This window comes from Pteronotus mesoamericanus, unplaced genomic scaffold (assembly GCF_021234165.1).
Source record: "Pteronotus mesoamericanus isolate MK-2021 breed Mesoamerican mustached bat unplaced genomic scaffold, CSHL_Meso_final scaffold_167, whole genome shotgun sequence".
Taxonomy (NCBI): domain Eukaryota; kingdom Metazoa; phylum Chordata; class Mammalia; order Chiroptera; family Mormoopidae; genus Pteronotus; species Pteronotus mesoamericanus.
The window spans coordinates 21,426,429-21,447,467 of NW_026555308.1; the positions used below are offsets into that span (position 1 = coordinate 21,426,429).

Here is a 21,039-nt window from a genome sequence, read left to right on the forward strand (position 1 = left end):
TATGAGCGCTGCTCCAAAAAAAAAAGTTCTTCAAATGCAAAGGAAATAATAGAAACTTGAGACATCAGGAATGAAGAAAGGATATTTCTGGGGTAAATATTTGGGTGAATATAATCTCTTGAATTTTTACAGTTATGTTTAATGGATGAAAGCAAAATTATAACATTGTCTCATATGGTTTTTAATGTATCCAGAGATATTATTTAAGACAACATTATCACCCTGGCCGGTGTGGCTCAGTTAGTTGGTTGGAGTGTTGTCCCATAAAATGAAAGGCTGCCAGTTCGATTGCTGGTCAGGGCACATTCCTAGGTTGCAGGTTCAGTCCCAGGTCAGGGTGCATATGAGAGGCAACCAATCAATGTTTCTCTCTCTCTCTGCCTTCTTCGCTCCCTTCCCCCCTCTCTAAAATCAATAAGCATGTCTTTGGGTGAGGATTTAAAAAAAAAGAAAGAAAAAGAAAACAGTATCATCAAGAAAGGAAAAAGGACCTAAAGGTGGTAAAGTTTCTATATTCCACTTGAACTGGTAAAAGTATGTATAATATAATCTCTACAGCAACCATTAATTGGTCTATATAGGCCAATTAAAATACAGACATTGTCAGAATATATTTTTTTAAAAACATGACTCAGAGAAAGGTCGCACAAAATGGCAAAGTAGAAAACTCTAGGATTTGGTCCCATCATCAAAGCAACCACTGAGCAGGGAACAGTGATTGAAATTAACATTTTGGAACTCTGGAACATGACCAGAAACGTTTAACAACCAGAGGAGTCCTCATAAGAATGAAGGGAGAAGTTGCAGCTCTTTCACAAGTAAGCAGCATGTGCAAACCAGCCAACATCCTCCACTTCTTAGACATGTTGCTGTTATACGGATAGCAGCCTGCATTTCTGGAGAAGCTGCTGATGCCATTACTGGCAGCGGAAACCTTGTCCTCCCAAAATTAGGGCTTACACATTTTGGTCAGTCTTATGGATTCCTGAGGACCAGCACAAATGCTTTCCTTGCATTTGAACCCTCTCAGCAGCCAGCATCAGCTTCCCCACAGAAACAGTGACTTCACAAAAACAAGGAATACACTTCTTCACTGTTGCCCCTTGAGGAGACAGGCCACCGCTAGTCAGTTCCCACATCTTCTGGAAGCTGGTGTGACAAAATCTGTGACCAGAAAAGGAGTAGTAGGTTTACTAGTCCTAGGTGACCAAGCAGTTTCACAAATAAACCCTCCAGCGAGTTTAAAAATAATCAGGTCCAACTCAGAGGAAGTAGAATTGCTCCTGTTGTGCAAAGATGTCTAGCTGTTCCAGTGAAACTGACGACAGGAAAGTATTCTGTCTGACACATCCTATGATGAAGAGAGACAAAAAACAATTCTGGATGTCCTGAGTCATTGCCAGATCATCCACGATTCTATTCAAAACCTGGATAAGAAGTTTGACGTCATTAATGGAAAGGTTTCAACAATTCACCATTTTCATGTGAAATAAATGTAGCAAAATCACCCACTTGGATATGCATAAAATTATCTTCTTTCTAGAAAGATCAAATTACAGAAAATAAAGAAGGAACCTCATCCCTTTTCATTATCTTATCCCGAAAGTGACAGCCCAACTATACCAGTAGAAAGGCCAGAAAATGATTCCCAGAGCAACCTTGTAGGAACATCTTACCCGTCAGAGGATTGATTACCAGGAAGAAATCAGGAGACACTCTATCAGGAGTAGCAGCCACACCTCAGACAGAGTTTGATGATTTCTTCCATCTTCTCACAGTCATATTACACACCTGATGATCCACTGCAGGGCTCCTCTTCCATGCCCTGCTTTGCCATCCCAAGGACTTGCAGCACCAGTAGTATCCTCTCAGCTGCCCGAGATGCCACATAAGTACCTGCCGCCATGCTGGGCTAAGGCAGTTCCAGTGCGGCTCACAACCCTGAGATGACGGCTTACTTGACTTTGCTGAAAAGTAAGAGCCTTGGCCATACTGCCTCATCTCTCTGCATCCCAGTTGGTTTCACTACAAGCTCATCAACTGGAACTGACAAGGGTATACTAAAACAAAACTTCTCTGATGACCCTTCAACTCGGTCCACAGAGGAAGTGATCCTGTTTCTGAAACATATAGATTGGTTTTTATTGTGTCATTGGATAGTTTACAAATATACTTTGTATAGGAAACAGAAAAATACACTTGATTTAGGTTAATGTTTATATGTAGAATCAAAACAGCTAAATCCCAAAGAGAAAAGTATCAGGGGTCAAAAAGTTCTGTAATAAAATCCACGAGATGTTTTCCTTAGAAGAGAATTTAAAGATACGGCTGTAGATATCATGTTTCTCAAATATTTTGTGTCTGTTACAAAATATTCTGCAGTATTCTGTTCTTGTTCTACCAGTTTCCTGAAATGGAATAGCCATATAAATTATTTTCCTTTTTGTGTTATTTCTCTGTATGCTATATTTGTTCCTCTTTAAAGAAAAAAAGCAAAATTATAAGCCTTCATAAAGTGTTCTTACCAGTATTTTGATAAATTTTAAGATAGAATGGTTGTTTTATGCAATAAATCTTATACTACAAGGGTGATTTTGATGGAGTCTGGTTATATTCTTTTACATTAAATCCCTATTATTTTAAAACTTGTAAAATATTTTTGCCTAAGCTTGGATGTTTAGTGTTTTATAGTTCACATCTCTCTGTGAAGATGCCTAGGTGCAAATTTTTTAAAGATATAAATTCTATTATCTGTGTTTATCCCTCATATAGATACTGTCTCGTATTTGTATCTTACTCTATATCTAAAGTATACACACAAGTAAATCTTTTCTTTTTGAATTTAAAATGGCACTTTGCACTCCAACAGAGGTTAGATTAAATCTATATATAGTGAGATGTTTTTATTCTGTAAAAAATATGCACATCATTTGCCATCACTAGTACCTCTTAGCTCACTTTTCAGGGTTTCCATACAGGAAAATTCTCTGACCTGTGTAATGTTTCTAATTAATTCACTTTATGAGCCATTTATTTATTCTACTAAACTTTGGAAAGTATGTGAGTTCTGATTTGTCATTTTGGACTTTATTTAAAAAATTACAACTTTCAAGCAAAACATGTTCATTGTTATTATTTTGTTATTTATTACATTGTTATATAATATAACATTTGCTGTAATGGTTATGTTATGAGGACTGGTGTTAATTGTATTAGCCATTAACCAAGTATCCTTTATATTTAAAACAAAAGCAACTATTTATTGGCCATATATGATCTAAAGAGTGGTTTTATCTATGTTATTCCTTCTGTATTATAAGACAAGATTCTAATTTACACTTTTCATCATCTCTCAAATTGTGTGACAATACTGTGCCCAACTGAACAGTTCTCAGGTGTCTGTATAAATACTATGTTTTATAGTTCTCAGATTTTAAAATATAATAAAGTTAAATAACTACAAAAATTAAAAAAAAACAAGGAATACACACTTCATGAAAATAGTTTGGAAAAGCAATATACAGCCCTCAACAAGCAAAACTTAGCAATCCTGAAGACTAACAAAATCACATTTTAAGAGTCACCACATTATAACACTTAGAATGTACAGCTCTCAACTACAACAAGAAAAGATATACAAAGAAACAGCAAAGTTTGGACTATTCACAGGAAAAAAAAATCAAAAAACTTGACAGAACCATCCCTGAAGAAGCCCAGACACTGGACTTACTAAACAAAAACTTTAAATCAACTATCTTAGATAACTCAATGATTTCAGGACACCTTGAACAAAGAACTAAAGAAAATCAGGAAAACAATGAATGAACAAAATGAGAATACCAATAAAAAGTTATAGAAAAGAGCCAACCAGAAATTCTGGACTGAAAACTTCCTGAACTGAAATGAAAAATTGACTAGAGGGGTTCAACAGCAGATTCGAGAAGTAAAAAGAAAGATCAGCAAACTTGAAGATAAGTCCTTTGAAATTATCCAGTCTGAGGGGCAGAAAGAAAACTAAAGAAATGGAACAGAGCCCTGATTGGGTAACTCAGTTAGAACACTGTCAGGATAGGCCAAGGTTACAGGTTCCATCCTTAGTCAGGGCACATACAAAAATCACCCAATGAGCCCTGACCAGTGTGGCTCAGCTGGTTGGGTGTTCTGCAAAGTGAAAGGTTGTGGGCTTGACTCCTGGTCAAGGCACATGCCTAGGGTGTGGGTTTAGCCCCGGACGGGTACACAAGAGAGGCAACCGATGGGTGTTTCTCTCTTACATCAGTGTTTTTCTCCCTCTCTTTCTTCCTGCCTTCCCCCCTCTCTAAAAATAAATACATTAATTTAAAAAAGTGTTTTTAAAAAAGAATCAACCAATGAATGCATAAATAAGTGGAACAAAAAAATGATGTTTCTCTTTCTCTAAAATAAAATTTAAAAAATTTTTAAAAAATGGAACAGAGGTGAAGGACCTGTGGAAGGGTAGTAAGAAGGCAAAGGACAGAATGATGGAGACAGTTTTATAGGACCTCACCGAATGATGGGGCTGAAGAGGTGGTTAAGAGTCAAATCTGGTATTTTATGCCCTAGTGACTTTAGTGAATTCAGTAAGCACACAGGAAGTGGGAGATTGGGAGACTGGGAGAGAAAGCGAACATTATGACTTCAGATTTAGACAGTATGAGGGATGAAGCACATAATGCTGTTCTATGCAGTCCTAGAGTTCAGAAGTTCTGCAAAAGGAGAGCGATTAGGAACCACCTAAACAACTTTAGTACTTGAGGAAATGATGTAGCAGACCAACATCTGTTAAGTGTCAAGAATAGCCCTGGCCAGTGTGGCTCAGTTGGTTGGAGCTGCCTCCTATATACCAAAAGGTCACAGGTTCAATTCCCCATCATGGCACATACCCAGGGTGCAGTTTGATACCAGGTACAATAAGGCAACTGATGGATGTTTCTCTCTCACATCTGTCTGTCTCTCTCTCTCTTCCTCCCTCCCTCCCTCTCTCCCTAAAAGCAATAAAAAATACGAGAGAAAGAGAGAGAGACAAAGGATGCCAAGAACAGAACCCTGAGCAGAGATGTGGTGCTGAGCTGAGGAGCAGAAACCAGAAAAGGAGCAGCAGGCAGAGAAGGGCTGGATGTCCTCGAAGGAGCGGAATTGTAGGGCTGATGAGAGAGAGCGCACAGGAACCAGCAAGGAAGGCAAAGAATGTACTAGAGCAGGGGTGTCCAACCCGCGCCCCGGATGGCTACGAATATAGACCAACACAAAATCGTGAATTTACTTAAAACCTTTTTTTGCTCATCGGTTTTCATTCGTGTTTGCGTATTTAATGTGTGGCCCAGAGACGCCAAAAGGTCGGACACCCCTGTAGGTGCAATGCTAAGCAAGAGATGCTGTGCACTTACTAGGCGCTGAATTGCCTTTTAACTGTGATCTGCTTGACAAACCCTAGCACACAACCCTCTACGTTCATAACGTTCATCACCTCCCCTGAGTCGAAAGCCGCGGGTGTCGGTCCCAGAGGCGAGCCTGCGCCCGGAGGGCGGGGTCTAGGTGGGCTAGGGGCACGGGAGGGGCTTACCTGACGGCGCACCTCCAGACTGCGGCCTGGCCAAGGCCCCACCAACTAGCCAGTTTAAACGGCTGTGGCAGGCAAGGCCCTGACGTGAGCTAGTCCAGGCCGCGACGGCCTGGCCTCTTGGCCAGCCCGCCCGAGCAGGCGGAAACTGCGTGGTTCCGACATGCACCTCGCGCAACTCCCGTCACTATGGGCGACTCGCGCGCGAGGGGCACGAGGGAGCCGGTTGCTGGGCAACGAGGCTAGGCTGCTCCCTGAGGCGCGTCCAGAGTGGGGTCTAGGGTTTGAGGCGCACAGAGTGAGGCTCCACCCTCCTCCTTCACCTCGCAGACCCAGAGAACCCAACTTGATGGCTCTTTTCTGCAGGAAGGGGTAGTTTGCTCAGTCCCAGCACCAACGTTCCCAAGGGTAGTAGTTCCTCCACCGCCGTGGCTCTTTGAGAGCCCAAATCCCCCCTCATCTCTGTCCCTTGCAAGTGCTAGGTCTTTCTGGACACCCCACACAGCTGGAGATTTCCCACGTTTGGTTGGTTGGTTTTCGTGTTGTTCTTTGTAAGTTACTCGGATGGATCGTTGGCAATCCAAATCTCACAGGCACTTTTTTGCTGCTGCCGTTGTTGTTGCTCCACGTGCTCAGGTGTTTCCTCCTCACAACCGTGCTGTCACAAGGTCTGGCCCAAACCAAATACCTAACACCTATTCCACTAGTCTGAGCATTAAAGGAAAACCCTTTTTGTGGGTTTCAAACTCCGAAATTCCTCTCTCCTACCACAAACTGATCCTGTCATCTCTCCCCCTCCATTTAGTGGAAATAGTTTACATCAGGCGTCCCCAACCTCCAGGCCTGTTAGGAACCAGGCCGCACAGGAGGAGGTGAGCTTGAATTTAATGCACTTGAATCATTTCAAAACCAGCCCCCACCTTCTCGGTCTGTGGAAAAATTGTCTTCCCTGAAACTGGTCCCTGGTGCCAAAAGGATTGGGGACCACCGCTTTACATTCCTCCAGGTCTATTTTGAATATACTTTTCATCCTCAGTAGGTCCTGTAAAGCTCTTTTGCTCTAACCAGAAGCTCTCTGGGCTTCGATTGGGTATTACGACCAATCATTTTATTTCTCACCTCAGTGATTTTTAACTTTGCCCTTTTTGCAAGTTTCCATCCCTTGCTAAAACAGGCGGTGTGTTTTCTCCAGTTCGGCTGCAGAGATCCCAAACATTGCTATCAAAAAGCAGAGAATTGTGCTATCACTCCTCCACAAATGCATTGTGCTCCTATTGCAGATTGGAAATTATTTTACCCATTCTTGTGACCTTGCTGTCAAATTAACTACAACATGTCCTCTAGACTTCCTATAGTCTGCCACAGGCTTTCCACTGTACCCCACTCTAATTTTAGTAAATTACCTCACCTACATATATTTTGCATCTGTATTTTTGTAAACATCTTTTAAATGAAAATGTGAAATATAGAAAAGTGTGAAAATAACACAATTATCAAATAATCCACCACTCAGAAAAAAACAAGTATTGTCATTTTGTCATATCTTTCATACTTTTTTCCCAAATACTTTTCAATGAAAAGAAGTGTAGAGGATAAAAAAAGTATTTTCCCTCTACCCTTCTAAGTTCTCAGCTGGGTATACCCTGTAACAAAACAACAACAAAACAGATTAACAAGAGAAAAGCACACTAATTTAACATAAGTTTTGTGTGACATGGGAATCTTCATAAGGAAATGACCCAAAGAAGCAGTTAAACCTGAGTAATTTTTATGCCAGGTTAGATGAAAAGTGGAGAGTTGTAGGAAAAATGCTAGTAAAAAAAGGGTGTGAGCTGAATGTAGTAAACTGAGGGAAACAGCAAGGAAGGCCCGTTTGTTCAGATTCCTCTTGGCATCCCTCTGACTAGGAGATAAAGAGGTTCCCTTCCTCTGGGGAGTGTACTTCTCACATGAGAGCTGTATGATCTGCTTAGGGGAAGATCAGAGAGTCCTTCCAGTACATGTTGTTTCTCGAATTCCTTCACCATAAAATATTCAGTATGCCAGAGCACCATATTTTATGGTAGTATGTCCTGGACTCTGTATCACTTGTCTGAAATTTCCCCCCAAATTTTCATAATTCAGAAACTGAATTGGTAGATTGTCTCATAACCCACTGATCCAGTCTCTTAGGCCAGGAAATAGGTCTATCCAGTAAAACAGTTGTATCTCATTTCAGGAGGAAGTTTTGCAGGTGAGCTCCCAACAAAATTAGGCTTCTATAATTAGGTGTGAGCAATCAGGCATTTAATAAGCATTTTTATGGAGACAAAAGAAAAATAAAGGCTAATGGTTAGAACAAACTAAAAATTCAGTTTCTGAGTTCAGAGGGCAGTTGAGATTTCTAGATGTTAGATGGAGTGAGGACAGGCAGTGGCAATTTGACAGATTTCCCTAGTTTTCAGTGTCAGCATCGCTTGTTGATGTCATCAGGTGTTCTGGCACACTTTCTGAGTGTCCCACTCAGAAAGGCCAAGAAGGTTGTCTATAAATGACCTATTGAGATGATGTCTCTGAAGTTTATAACCAAGTCATCCAGCTTCAATTTGACGTGCTTTGGGAAAAGGGCAGTTTTAGTTTTCAGTGATTTCAAATCAGAAGAGTGGGAGAAAAATTGGAAATGTTAGTTTGGAGAGTTGTAGTCAGATATTGAAGGGGACTAGAGAAATTCAGGATCCAGTTCAGTTTATAGGTAGATAATAAAACCTTAAAGATGATGAAGAGGACTAGAATTTAATATCTGTAAGTCTATACTCTAATTTTCCATTGAAACATATCTTTCTAGTCATTGGAAGGGAGGGAGGGTGACAAGAACAGATGTAACTTTGGGAACAATTATGCTAGCTGAAAACTGAGAATGGCGTGGCAGAGGGCACAGCTGGCTTAGGTGTAAGATTTAGGAGGCCACTGAAGCTATTTAGATAGAGGTGATAGCTGGTGTCATATCACACACCTGCTTAAAATCCCGAGCATAAAGCCGCAAATCCTTCAGATGGCATTCAAGGCCTTCCACAATTTGGCTCTTAAATCAGTCACCCATAACTGATTGGGGCTACTACCATCTATCCATGTGCCAAACTCTCCTCGCTATTAACATTGCCTAAAGTATAGTAGTACCTTAGTACTACTAAGGAATTATCGTTAATTCGTTCTGGAGTTTATGATGAGTGCCAAAACCAACGAGTACCAAGTGATGACACATCTTCTCTTGTGGGGCAGTGTCGTGACTCATACAAGTTCTAGCAAGTGCAACAAGTCCCGAGCAAGAGTCAAGGGGGTTTGACGAGTTCTGGAGCTGATGAGTTCTGAAGCCGATGAGCAATGAGTGTGCCAAGGCATGACTGTATATCCTTTACCTCACTCTTCTCTCTACTAACGTTTACTTATTCTTCAGGTTTTAGCCTAAATGTCATTATCTCATGGAAGCTTGCCCTTGACCTCCTTGAATAGTTCCCTTCCATGTCCTCTTTTTTCCCACACTCTATGGGTCATGCCTTGCATGTCTTCACTGTCATTTGCCCCACCAGACTACACACACTAGAAGGATGCAGTGTCCCTGGCACTGTATCCCTGTGCCTTAAACACAGTAAACATTGAGTAAGAGTTTGTGGGAGGAGTGAATGAATTTGCATCTCAAGGAATTCGCTTCAGTGTACCTCTCATTTCTATCATACTTCAATTCCTACTTCCTCTGACTTCTTTTTAGCCTTGAAGTATTCTTACATCATTCTCCTTAAAAACACTTCCCTTGATACCACTGCTTCCTAAAGTTATTGCCTGAGTTCTCTCCTTCCTTTGAATACTGCTAGATTTCTTGAAAGTGTTTCATTCCTTTCATGTGTATACTTCACTTTCTAATGTGTCTGTCTTCCTCCTAAGCTTGGAAGATCCTTAAAGATGGGAGCATATCTTGCTTATTTTTTTCTTCCCCACAGTCTCTTGTGTACAATAAGAACTCAGCAGTGTTTGCTGAGTTGGCATGATTGAAGAGGACATACCTGTTGTAATATTAGTCTTTTTAAAAGAAACTGAGTAAAATTTAGTTTTCAAAATTGACTGTGAATGTTGGTTGTGTAAGGACAACATGTAATTAATTGGGAGATATGGAAAGTTCAGTAGAGGTCTTGAAGGACAGTCCAGGATGCTTCCAAAGACTTTGGGGTTTAACTTAGAAACTTAACACTTTCTCTAGAAACAGTACTGCTGTGCTATCAGCCACATTTAGGCTCAGTTTTGGCTCAGAAAGGGACCGTGGTGCACACTGATTGAGGAAGAAGGGTTACAGAGCCTGAGTGTCCTGTGAAATGGCCTGATGCAGACCTAATGGACTGCAAGAGGTGAAAGGCAAAGTTAAAGGGGGAACGGAGGGGGAGTGGGGAAGGTCTTGTGGGGTGACAAAAATATGTCAGCCTGCCAAAAATAAAAAAAGTCTTTTCAGTTGGCCAGTCTGAGTAGTGAATACAGGTGAGGATGAGAGGTGACCTGTCCGCCTACCTAAGACCCATCAATAGCTTGCTACTCTCTAAGGAACAAAATGAAAACTTCTTAGCCTTACTGGATTTCCCATCGACTCTTGCTCCACTCTCATCTGTTTTCCACACTGCAACTGGAATGGTCTTTTCAAAATGCAAATATGATTTTGATACCCCTTCGCCTAAAGCCCATCAATCGTTTTCCACATTTGCATGAGCTGCCCCCACCTCTTTGCCCAGACTCACCTTGCAGTACCCTGCGTGGGCTCCCACTATACTGGCCTTTAAGCCTCTGTAGTGTCCCATGATAGACCCTAGTCAACACCTCTTCACACTGTGTTTAGTCTTTGTTCAGCTGCCACTATCAAGTGTTTTCTCTGACCCTCCTTATATGCTCAGAGCGCTCTATCATGTTCCTTTCTTGCACTTAGTCCAGTCAGTTATACACTTGTTTTTGTGATTAATTGATTATCCTAATTGTTTCCTTCAATAGCCTATAAGCTCTAGAACTATGGAACCATATCTATTTTTGCTCTCCACTGTGTTTCCAGTGCCTGATAAGAGTAGACACTTGATAACAAATAGTGAATACATGAGAGTAACTTTTGAGGACAGGGAATGGAAAGCCTTCCTCTTTGAAAATTTCAGCGCCTGCACAATGAATGGATGCATAAAATACATGTAGAACTAAGAATGCATTGTAAAAAGAGCATTCACTCCAAAATGTTTAAGGGCCTACACTGTACATTGGGGCAATGGGTTTAAGACAGGACAACCATGGTGAGCAGGATTAAAACTCACTGGCTTTAAATCACAACAGTGCGTAGTATGCATTTTATATGTGCCCTCGGCCTAGATTTCATCTTGGCCAACTTCCCGCTTACCCATCACAACCCTTTATTCTCTTTTACTTTGGCAGGGCCAGCACTAGACCCCAAATAAATTTGGCCCCCTCCCCAACCCCCTTTTTATGGCATGCATCATTCTGGTGGCCTGATTTCAGGATTCCTTGTAATAGCCAGTGATCAGCTAGCCAGGCTGTCTTTCTAGAACGGGGAGCAAGCCACAGGAGCCCAGGAGGACCACTCAGACACAAGCACCAGAGCCTTTGGGGCATCTGGTCAAGGCCACATGCAGGTGTAGGGGGCATCGAGAACTGGAGTACATCCGGAAGGAGAGAAAGGCTCTGTCTGGATGGCACTAGGCCAGACCCACGCCCCAGACACTCAAAGCACGGGGGCCCTGTGTGCTCAAGGCAGTCTTCTGCCTAGCTTTTGGGACTCCCAAATTCACATTTGATCTGCAAGACAGCTGTAACCAAGAAGTGTCCAGTCTATTGGCGATGTTTCAAATGCAGCAGGTTCACCTTTGCGTTCTGCTACAGGGAGAAAAGCCCGAGCATAGGCAAGTGTCCCCCATCTTCTGTATTTATCCAGATCATCTTCCCTACTGGGTGATTTCAACAGTTTCCCCCCGTAGGTTCTTTGACCACCTTATACTCTATGGTTTCTAATTACTTGCATCATTTGCTACTCACTCGATATATCATTTGGGCAATTACCAACCCCAGGTCTTCCCCATGCCACCCCTCCTGCCCCGCCCTGCTCGTCCCTGTAGGTCTCCTCGGCTTCACATACTGGCAAGCATAAGGTTGCAGACAATCCTGCCAGATCCCTCCAAAAAATCCTCTGGTAGCTGTGACTGGCTGTCTCTGAGTCTTCCCATGATTGGCAGCTTCTGTCCCTGAGCAAAATTCATCCCATCCAATGTTAAGGCAGTAGTTTACTTTTACATCTTAAAGGTGGAGGAGGGCATATCCATAGCCTAAGATCCCAGGTTTCATGCAGAGACCCAGTCTTCTAGATAAATTATAGTACTGACCACTTTGGCACTTGGATCATTCTCAGGGACAGCAGACTGTACAGAGGATGGTGCAAACTACAGTTTCTCTACCAAGCAAAGGAAATGCAATAGGAGCCCAATGCTTCAGAAAATGTGCCTTGGACATATTCCCAGGGATGAAGAGCTTAATTGGATTCAATGAACCCCAGACCTTAAAACCGCTTTGTTTGGTCAGTTATCACCACTACTCTCCATTGCCAGGTTGAAATATTTATTTGAAAAGTTGAAAACACAGATGCAATGTTTTGTACAAAGAAAGGTCTTAATACCATAATAAAAGTATTGTTGGAAGGGAATAAAAGCCAGTGGCTACCTGCCCTGGGAAGGTAGGCACTCAGTGAAAAATGAAATTCATTCATAAGAACTATTCTAATGGAAAAGTGGGGAAAAGGTTAAAAACAGAAAAAACAAACCCAAACCCATCCCTGCAAACCTAAGTGTGAAAGAGTTAAAAGTTAGAGACAATTGTGTTATCACCAACATTTACCTGAACCCCCTCGGTTTGTCCCTATGAATAATCAGCTTAATTTAGGGCCTTCAAACCTGAGGTAGTTGAGGGTCACCTGAAAAGACATGTCTGGAAATGATCTATTCTCAGAATGGAACCCAACCCGGCATCTAACCAATTGTTTCATGTAGCTTTGGCTCCTGGGGTGAAGGGCTGGGCCACCGCTGTGGGTTGCTGATCCTTACTTGGTCTGGACCTGGGAGACAAAGGACGTGAGCGGCAGACAGCTCGCCACTTTGCTGTGTTGATGGCCGGCAGGCCTGTGGTGGTGGCGCTCGATACTGCAGGCAGCGCGGTCTCTGGAGGACGGAGGGTGGTGGGCAGAGGGCAAAGCTGACCTGGTTGGAAGGCCGATGCCAAGATCGAAGGCTTTCGTTGGCAAGAGGGATTTCCAGGGATTTGGAAAGGTGGTAGAAGGTAGCAAGAACTTTACAGTTACTAAAGACCAGGTTATGTGGAGCCAGAGGACCCCTCTAGAGCAGCGATTTTCAACCTTTTTCATCTCTTGGCGCATATAAACTACTAAAATTCTGTGGCACACTGAAAAATATACTTTCTTGCTCATCTGATAAAAAATAGGTATAATTTTGATTGATTTACTTCCCCTCTTCCCCCGCCAAAAAGTAATTACCTACCTTTTTTTGCTCGAAAGTGACTTTAAGAATCAGGTGTGGTGCCTATACTTGTATATAAGGATTTCTGGTACTGAGAATTAAAAAATTCAACATTATGCAACATGACCATTAAGATGCAACTGTATGGTTCAAGAGGGCATTCACACTGGTCAGCTACTGTCATTTTTTAATTTGACAATCTAAGGGAAAAGAGGTCAGTGCCCGTGACTAAATAGTCAAGTATTTCATGTTTTAAAAATTCTTACAGCACACCGGTTGAAAAATCGCTGCACTAGACTAAGGAGATGGTATTAAGTGAGCACTTCTTGGGTGCAGGCTCAGAACCAGCTCCTCATTCGTGAGGCCAAAGCATACGGCCCTGACCGAAAAACATGCACCTGTGACCCCATGGTACCTGGTGTCTGATTTGACAGCTCAAACACTTCCAGGAAAGGATGCCCTGGAAAACATTTGGTTCTTCCAAATGGTGGGATCCTAGGGACCAATCTCAATTTTAGTTTGAATTCCTTGTTCAGATATAAAATAACACCACAAAAGCAGGTCTTTTCTGTTTTTTTCTTCATTATGTACACACCTATCCTTATTTTAGAGGTATTAGAGCACCATATTACAAAATTAAATAACAGATGCAGCTTCATTTCAACCTTATCAATCCTGAGCCATTCTTTTGCCACTGTCCTCTCTTGTCATGACCCATTTACACTGACCCATGAGACTCCAGTCACTAATGATGCTCAGTGACTAATTTAAAAGGCTGTGAGGTTCATTTTTAGCCTTAGGATATGATTTGTTTTCATCAAGGTATACCACACATTCATTTTAGAAGAGCCAAGATAGGACAATTTGATTTTGGCTAGAAAATGGACTAGCTTCTAATCTGAGCAGCGATGAACGTAATTATGACAGGTATTGCCTCATGAGAGACTGATTGAGCCCGTGCTCCTGTTTAAGGGCTTTCTTAATGGTTTTATTACTGGCTAAGCCCATGAAGGTTTTGAAACTGTGGCTTCTTTTTAAGAGAGTGATTTTCAGTCCTAATTTGGCCCAATATACTAGAGTTTTTTCCCCCCATTGGTGACCTGAAGCGCAACTGTGTGAATGGACAAGATTCTCGAAATGAGGACCATCCACCTTTGGAAATATTGATCCACACTGAGAACACACTGACTGGCTTAATTGGCACAAGTGGGCCAGGGATGCCATATACCACTCCTTCTGAGCTTTGGATGGGAAAACGCTGAGCACAAAGAAGCATTAAACCCGGGAGCACTCAGTTTCTACTGCTGAACCCTCCTTAGCCTAGTGTGGAGATCACACATCCGAGTCTCATAATCTGAGCTAAAGGGAGATAGTTTTTTGAGTGCCCTACTTAGAAAATGCAGAGACGGAGTCTGGGGGGATATGTAGGAAGGAAGGAGGGGGTTGATTCACAGTGATCAAACAGGAGTCTCATAACCTGTCACATAGCCACATTAACAATGTTCCTTTGGGACAGGTCCTGGGAAGTGCTTGTTGGCTGCTACCTATGAGTTGCTACAGATAAGGAAGACATTGTTTGTCCAAGATCGAAAGGTCACTTGAATGCTGGGGTCCCTCTGGAGGTGGAGAAGTGCTGTCTGGCTGACCGTCTCTATGGGGATATTAATGTGCCCTCATCCTGTCCACAGGGCGGTGAAGGCCCAGGACATGCGGCTGGAAGGGGACAGAGCCAGTGGTCCCCTTTTTTTGTTTTCCCTGCCTCAGATACTCTGAGGAACCTTGCTTGCTTCATGATCCAAACCGGTGACAAATTGGGATGGCATCTTGGCCTTGTTTCTGATTCTTCAAGACTGATGTATAGGGCAGCAACACAAGCGTTGTTAGAGTCACACCTGAAATCCTGATTGCTCCAAGCTTCTTTTTGTACGCTGCTGCTGCTTAATGGAGGTTAGTAATAAATATTAAAGGAACCAAGCCAAGCACAGGGTTCTTTCCTACTGGGAGCAAGTTTGACTTATCTTCTGGGTCTGTCATTAGGTAGAACATGGAACTAGCTTCTTCAGATTCAAGAGGATACCAAGGCAGGCAGACATTTGGAGGAAGGAATTGAAAACCCCTCACAAGCTCTCTCTTGGGGCCCTGCCTGGGTCTGAAGGGAGATGCCAAGGAAAATTCATCCTGGAGGAAGAGGTGTGGCTACTCTCACCAGCTCCATTCAAGCATGTGACAAGGTTCTCCAGCCTGGTCACAAGGAGTTCCCAAGAAAAGCGTCCCCTGAAGACTTGGGCCATGCACACCCCTCGTTCCCCTCTTTCGGTGGCCCTTTCATTTGTTTAGGTGGGCAGAGGCTTTCAGCTGGGCTCCAGCTTTGGGAAGGAAAGGCACTCCCTCCACTTCTGCCTTTGGAGGAAAGCTGTGGCTCAGCAGCTCCGCCCGACCCTGGGTAGTGGCCTCGGCTGACCCACACTCAGCAGGACACTCAGCATGGAGGCTGATGGGAGCACCAAGGTAGAGCCTGAGCAGCACCATCGCTGTTAACTGCTGTGGTCAGGGGCTCCAGGGAGCTCAGAGCTTCAGAGGTGTTCCCTTTGGGAGAGTTGGCTATGTGAGTGAAACTTGAAAAAAGAAAACCAAAAACCCAACCCACCACCATAGCAGAAGTGGGAATCCATGGAACTGCCAAAAGAGGGGGAGCATCGCCTTGGCATTCTCAGCCAGGACACTCCTCCTGTCCTTCTGACTCTGTGCACAGACTCAGGGTAGTGTCCTGGTTTGGAATCCACCAGCCCTCTGATGCTCACAAGTTTGTGCAAGTGATGAAACTGAAAAGACTGAGAAGAAAACAGAAAAGAAAATGCGTAAGACCTTCCCTCCGCAGGCTCTCAACCACAGCGACCAGAGCCCCGTGGACAAGGACACCGATTGTTTAAGGCTAAAACAGCAGGCAGGACTGGGAGGGAGGTTCTCTCTGTGGGGGTGGCCCTGTTCCCGTCCTCTCGGGACAGCAGGGAGGCAGGGAAAGAACACAGATCACGGGTTCCAACACAAAGGGCGTCCCTGTGGAGGGAGTCTTTGGAAGGCCATGCAGGTCCTTAGCACTAGACAATGGGAGTGGTGTGGCTGCCACTGCGACTCCAAGGGTTTAGTCTGTGGCTGGGGAATAAAACACACATAAAGGGGCAACAAAGATTTACACTGTGACGTGTGGGGTGTCAGTGCGGCTCTATTCTCTTTCGGCTACCACTTCTTGCAGTGCAGGTGGAGATGCTTCTGTTCCTAAAAACACAGTAACAACCATTCATGTTGCATAGCCCATGATGCATGCACACGTTCAGTTAACCAATACTGCCACCACGCTGGGCTCTAAAGAACATTATAACCACAGCCACCTCTTCCCTAAGCGTCCAGGAATGACTGGGATACACGAGAGCCAGCCAAGTCCTACGAGAATTGGCAGCCTTGGTTGTGATCAGGTTGGTCACTTTGGACAAGCGGAAAAGCAGCACTCAGAGTCCGAGCAACAGCCTCTGGGCTGGTGGGCCGAACATTACTCACTCTGTGCCGTTTCTGGCTCCTGACCCTTCCTATCTTTTGGCTGTTGCTGCCCATTGCTGGCTCTAGACAGTCAGAACCTTGTAATTCGCTTGCCCTTGTTTGCTGCATCTTCACTGAGGACTCTTCATTCATTCCCTATCCAACTCCAGGCTGGCCAGACATGAAACTCCTGGGGCGTAAGCCAGGCTTACTGAACCTGGAGGGCGATGGTGGTGGGTGACCACTCCACTGGTCAATGTTACGGTCTTGGAAGGTGACAATAAAAGCTTTCAATTCACAATTTATCCCAGTTTTGGGTTTATAGGTTATTTATAACTGGAAACATGCTCTGCGAGTACAGAGAAGTAGGTAGTCATTGACCAATGAGTTCCTCACTCTGTTATGTTCAAGGGGAAAGCCCTCACCACACAGCAACCCCCTTCACTGTGGGCTAGTGCAGGTCCTCAGAGAGGCTTACCTTCTTTCCAGCCCTCAGCAACACCAGCAAGCTCGTAGTGCTTTTTTCGAAGCTCTCCCAGTTTTTGACGCTCCTTCTGCAGTTCATTTTCTAGCTCTAGAACCCTAACCTGTGGAGAAAGTGTTTTCTTTTGAGCAGCAATCTGAGAACTGTCTTATTTTGACTTAATCCTTTTCCCCATGTTCCAGTTTTCTTCCATATTATTCCATAGCTTACCCAGTTCTCAATTCCAACCTTGTCTCTGCTCTAATTTCTCAACCCTCTCATTCATTCATCTATTTCATCTATCTTCTCACCAGGACCCTCTACTAGAAATGAATGATGCTTTATAGTCTGAATGCCTGAAACAGAGTAGGGCTATCTTAAGTTCCTTTAATAAATCACTATCTAAAAACAACCCTACTGTTTGGCATATCTAGTCATAGCCCTTCAATCTCATTTTCCTGGAAGTTCAGGCAGGAACCAAATATGATGGTTCAAACATCTCTAAAGGGTTCGTGCAACTTAGGAGTTATTACTATGCAGGCACAATCTCACTACAGGTGAGGCTGGTTGTGGCTGTCCCTATTCCTGATTAATTTTAGTTATTTTATTTATTAATTCAAGAAATAGTTTGCTGAGCACCCATCACGTAACCCAGGCCCTGTAGGTGCTGATGACATTGTGGTGCATATACAGACGAGGTCCCTGCTTCCTTTGTAGGGGAAAGAGACAAACTAACAAACAAGAAAAGGTCAGATCATAAAGAAAATGACACAAGGTGAAGGGATAAATACTAAGGATGGTCAGAAAACGAAATAACTTTGGAGCTGAAACTTAAATGGCTGTAAGAGATCAGCTATTCAGAGAACTGGGGAATAATATTCCAGTAGAGGAAGCAGACCCTAACGCAGGAATGAGCTTGAGATGTAGGAGAACAGAAAGAATCCTGCGTGGTTGACTGAAATGTGAGAGTGGGAGAGGGTCATGAGATGAGGTTGAAGAGGCAGGTAAGGATCATTTCACCCAGGCCCATACAGGCCAGGGTTAAAAATTTGGATAGTACTCTAAGTACAAAGAGAAGCCATTGGACGATTTAAAGCAGGGAAGTAACATGTTGTCACTTAGGTTTTTAAATTATGTAGAGAAGGAGCAAACTGTGGAGGGGCAAAAGTGGAAATAACTAGACCCAGTTAGATGGTTCCTTTTTTTGTTTTTAAACTTTTTATTACTGGAAATGTGAAACACATGCAGAAGGATGGAGATTGGTACAATGAACCCCACCATGTGCCTTCTACCTAGTTCCACCACCTGTCAACTCATGGCCCAACTTGTCTCAGCAATACTCTTTCCTGTTCTCTCTCCCGTGGCCACCCGGGCCAGCCCCACCACAGGATGACTGTGAAACACTGACTCACATATGTTATAGTTCAGTTGCTTTTGCAGTAGCTCAGGAGAGAGCTCAATGGCAGCTTAGACTAGGTTAGGGAGATGGGAAATAGTGGGAAGATTAATTAAGACTGTCATTTGGAAATTTTGAGTTGATAAGACTTTCTGGTACATTGGATGTAGAGGGTGAGGGAAAGAGGAACCAAGGATGACTCCTAGGTTAGGGGCTTGGCACCCAGGTGGGTGGTGGTGGTGCCATTTACTGAGATGGAGAAAACTAGGGAAGGGACAAATTTGGGTAAGAGGGAAGCCAAAATACCTGTTTTGGATGTTAAGTTTGAGATGCTTATTGAGCATCAAATGGAGATATTGTCAGCAGTTGGAAAAATATAGAGCTCAAAGAGAAGAACTAGGCTGGGGAGAAGAATTTGGTATTTATCAGCATACAGATGGTATTTAAAGTCAAGAGGGGCTAGTTGAGACTAGTAAACAAGAGAGTGTAGATAGAGAAGACTCAGGCTTGAGCTCAGTTTTTTCAGTATATACACAGAAATTTGGCCACATGACTTTTCATAAAGATACCTCCTGAGTGTCCCATTCATAGATTTTAATAGTTTTAATCTCGACTTTACCCCAAAATTGATGACCAATAATTCTAGAACAAGGATGTCAGGTTTGGGGACACAAGTTGAAGATTAGTGGGCAAGAGTTAAGGTTCTGATCATTACTAATTGCCCCTCTTCACGTCCACTGTTTCTTCCAGCATCATTTACATTCACTCTTGGGCTAAAAGGTACACCTGAGTTCATTTCCCCACAAGTATCTCTCTCACTGGCTTCTTACAAGGGGGATAATATTTGGGATCAACATCATAAGTCATAAAACTGGCTAGACTCAGAGATGGAGTTCTTACTTGGGAATCCATCTCCTGGCGTTTGATCTGGGTCAGCGTCATGCTTGAGAAGTCCATGTTGTCTGCAGGATGGAAACGAGAAGTTCTTGTCAAATAATACACTAGGCTGACTCTCGCTCGAGAGGTGACCCATGCCAGTGGTCTACTGAAATGCTTGGTTTGCCATTTACTTGTGTATGCACAGTGCAAGGGATGGAGAGGAAGAAAGACGCAGTGACAGGGTGACCAGAGTCAGAACTCCCATTCCTCAACACCCCTCCTCCTGCCCCAGACAACCAGCCTATAGATGCACTTCTTTGAATTCAGAGAAATGGATAAATGGAAAATCTACCTAAAGGTGTGTCACTATAGCGATATAAACAGCATGCTTATGTGGTGTCCCTTCTTATGAGAAAATAAGTATTTATCCAAAAAGATGAAAAGTAAAGAATTTAAAAACAGAACTGTGGTAAATTGGGATCATGGAGACTATAAAGAGCAGCTAAGTCGGATGGATAAAAAAAAAATATTGCTTCTGAAAGGCTACCTGTTTCCTCAATCTGTGATTTGCCAGAAATGGTTGAGGCCACAACTCCAGCCGTGGCCTGGTTCACCCCGCGAGAGGCTTGCTGCAGCTGGGCCAGGTTTGGGCTGTCCTTATCAGCTTTCACCTGCCAGAACCAAGCATATTTAGGTTCACATGATATAGAGTGGTGGCAAGGACTGAGTCAGAATTGGACTGACGGTTCTTGACAAATATATGTGATCCGCTGTGGTTACCAATCAACTTCTCAAAAATTGTTGCCTGTGGGGCAACTCCTGGCACATCTTTAACATAAAAGATGATTCCTGGCTTATTTGCTTGATGGCCTCAAACTCTAGCTTAATCAGGTATTTTGATGAAGTGTTCCAGTTGTGAAAACCAATTTGGGATAAAAATAAATAAGGATGATAAAAGAACACTCCCTAGGATACTGTTTAACTCACTGAAGAATTTTGGCGACAAGCTTTGCATTAGGATTAGTTGGGGCAATGGTTCAAATTGGAGACTCTCGAGGAGAGGCCGACACTGGCTGTGGAAGCTCTGGGCCAGGCCAGCTAAGCACCCGACTGCTCCGACCCATTCCTTATGTGAGAGCTCCTGGGTGCTGTGATTGCTTATCAGAGGTCGGCACCATTGGGACCCTCGAAGGCCACTTGTAACAAAGTGAGGCGAGCCAAGAGGAGAATATGTGGTGGGCTGGGTAGAAGGGCTTGTTACTGACAGATGAAAGGCTTTCAGGGGGAGGTAGAAGGGGACCCTTGCGAGTCAGAACTAATTTGGGACCCAGCCCACCGGGACCCTGGGTAAATCATCTGTTCTTGGAGGCAGCTCCCTAGTCCAAGTATGTCTAACCTAGTAGCCAGGCCTTAGAGTATCCCAGGAATACAGGTCCTACCTTGGAGGCAGCCACAAGCTGGGCTGTGCTAGCAGCGATTTCATGGGAACACACCATCAGCTCCTCGAACTTCCCTCTGCCTTGTACCACCAGATCGGCTGCATCGCTGACGGTCAGGAAAGGACAAGATGAACTATGCCACCATTGAAGCCAGAGCCGCAACCCCTTCTGTTCCCACCTCTAGACCACCCCATCACCCTGCCAGCCAGGGA

The 21,039-nt window shown here is 43.6% G+C and overlaps 1 protein-coding gene across 3 annotated transcripts in view; it reads right to left on the minus strand.

Moving 5' to 3' along the window:
• Nucleotides 1-1,235: 1,235 nt before the first annotated feature.
• Nucleotides 1,236-21,039, minus strand: part of HIP1 (huntingtin interacting protein 1) — a 159,920-nt gene continuing 140,116 nt past the window's right edge. For 2 of the 3 annotated variants that reach the window (XM_054589744.1, XM_054589745.1), the window contains exons 27-32: nucleotides 20,828-20,933; nucleotides 19,936-20,059; nucleotides 19,410-19,471; nucleotides 17,129-17,237; nucleotides 16,311-16,392; nucleotides 12,206-15,947 (exon numbers count right to left, since the gene is read on the minus strand). In XM_054589744.1, the coding sequence (XP_054445719.1) occupies nucleotides 16,340-16,392; nucleotides 17,129-17,237; nucleotides 19,410-19,471; nucleotides 19,936-20,059; nucleotides 20,828-20,933 (454 nt within the window). In that variant the 3' untranslated portion in view covers nucleotides 12,206-15,947; nucleotides 16,311-16,339. Of the gene's footprint in view, nucleotides 1,352-12,205; nucleotides 15,948-16,310; nucleotides 16,393-17,128; nucleotides 17,238-19,409; nucleotides 19,472-19,935; nucleotides 20,060-20,827; nucleotides 20,934-21,039 lie in introns of those variants that run through there. The other variant, XR_008530502.1, reaches the window with a different exon arrangement.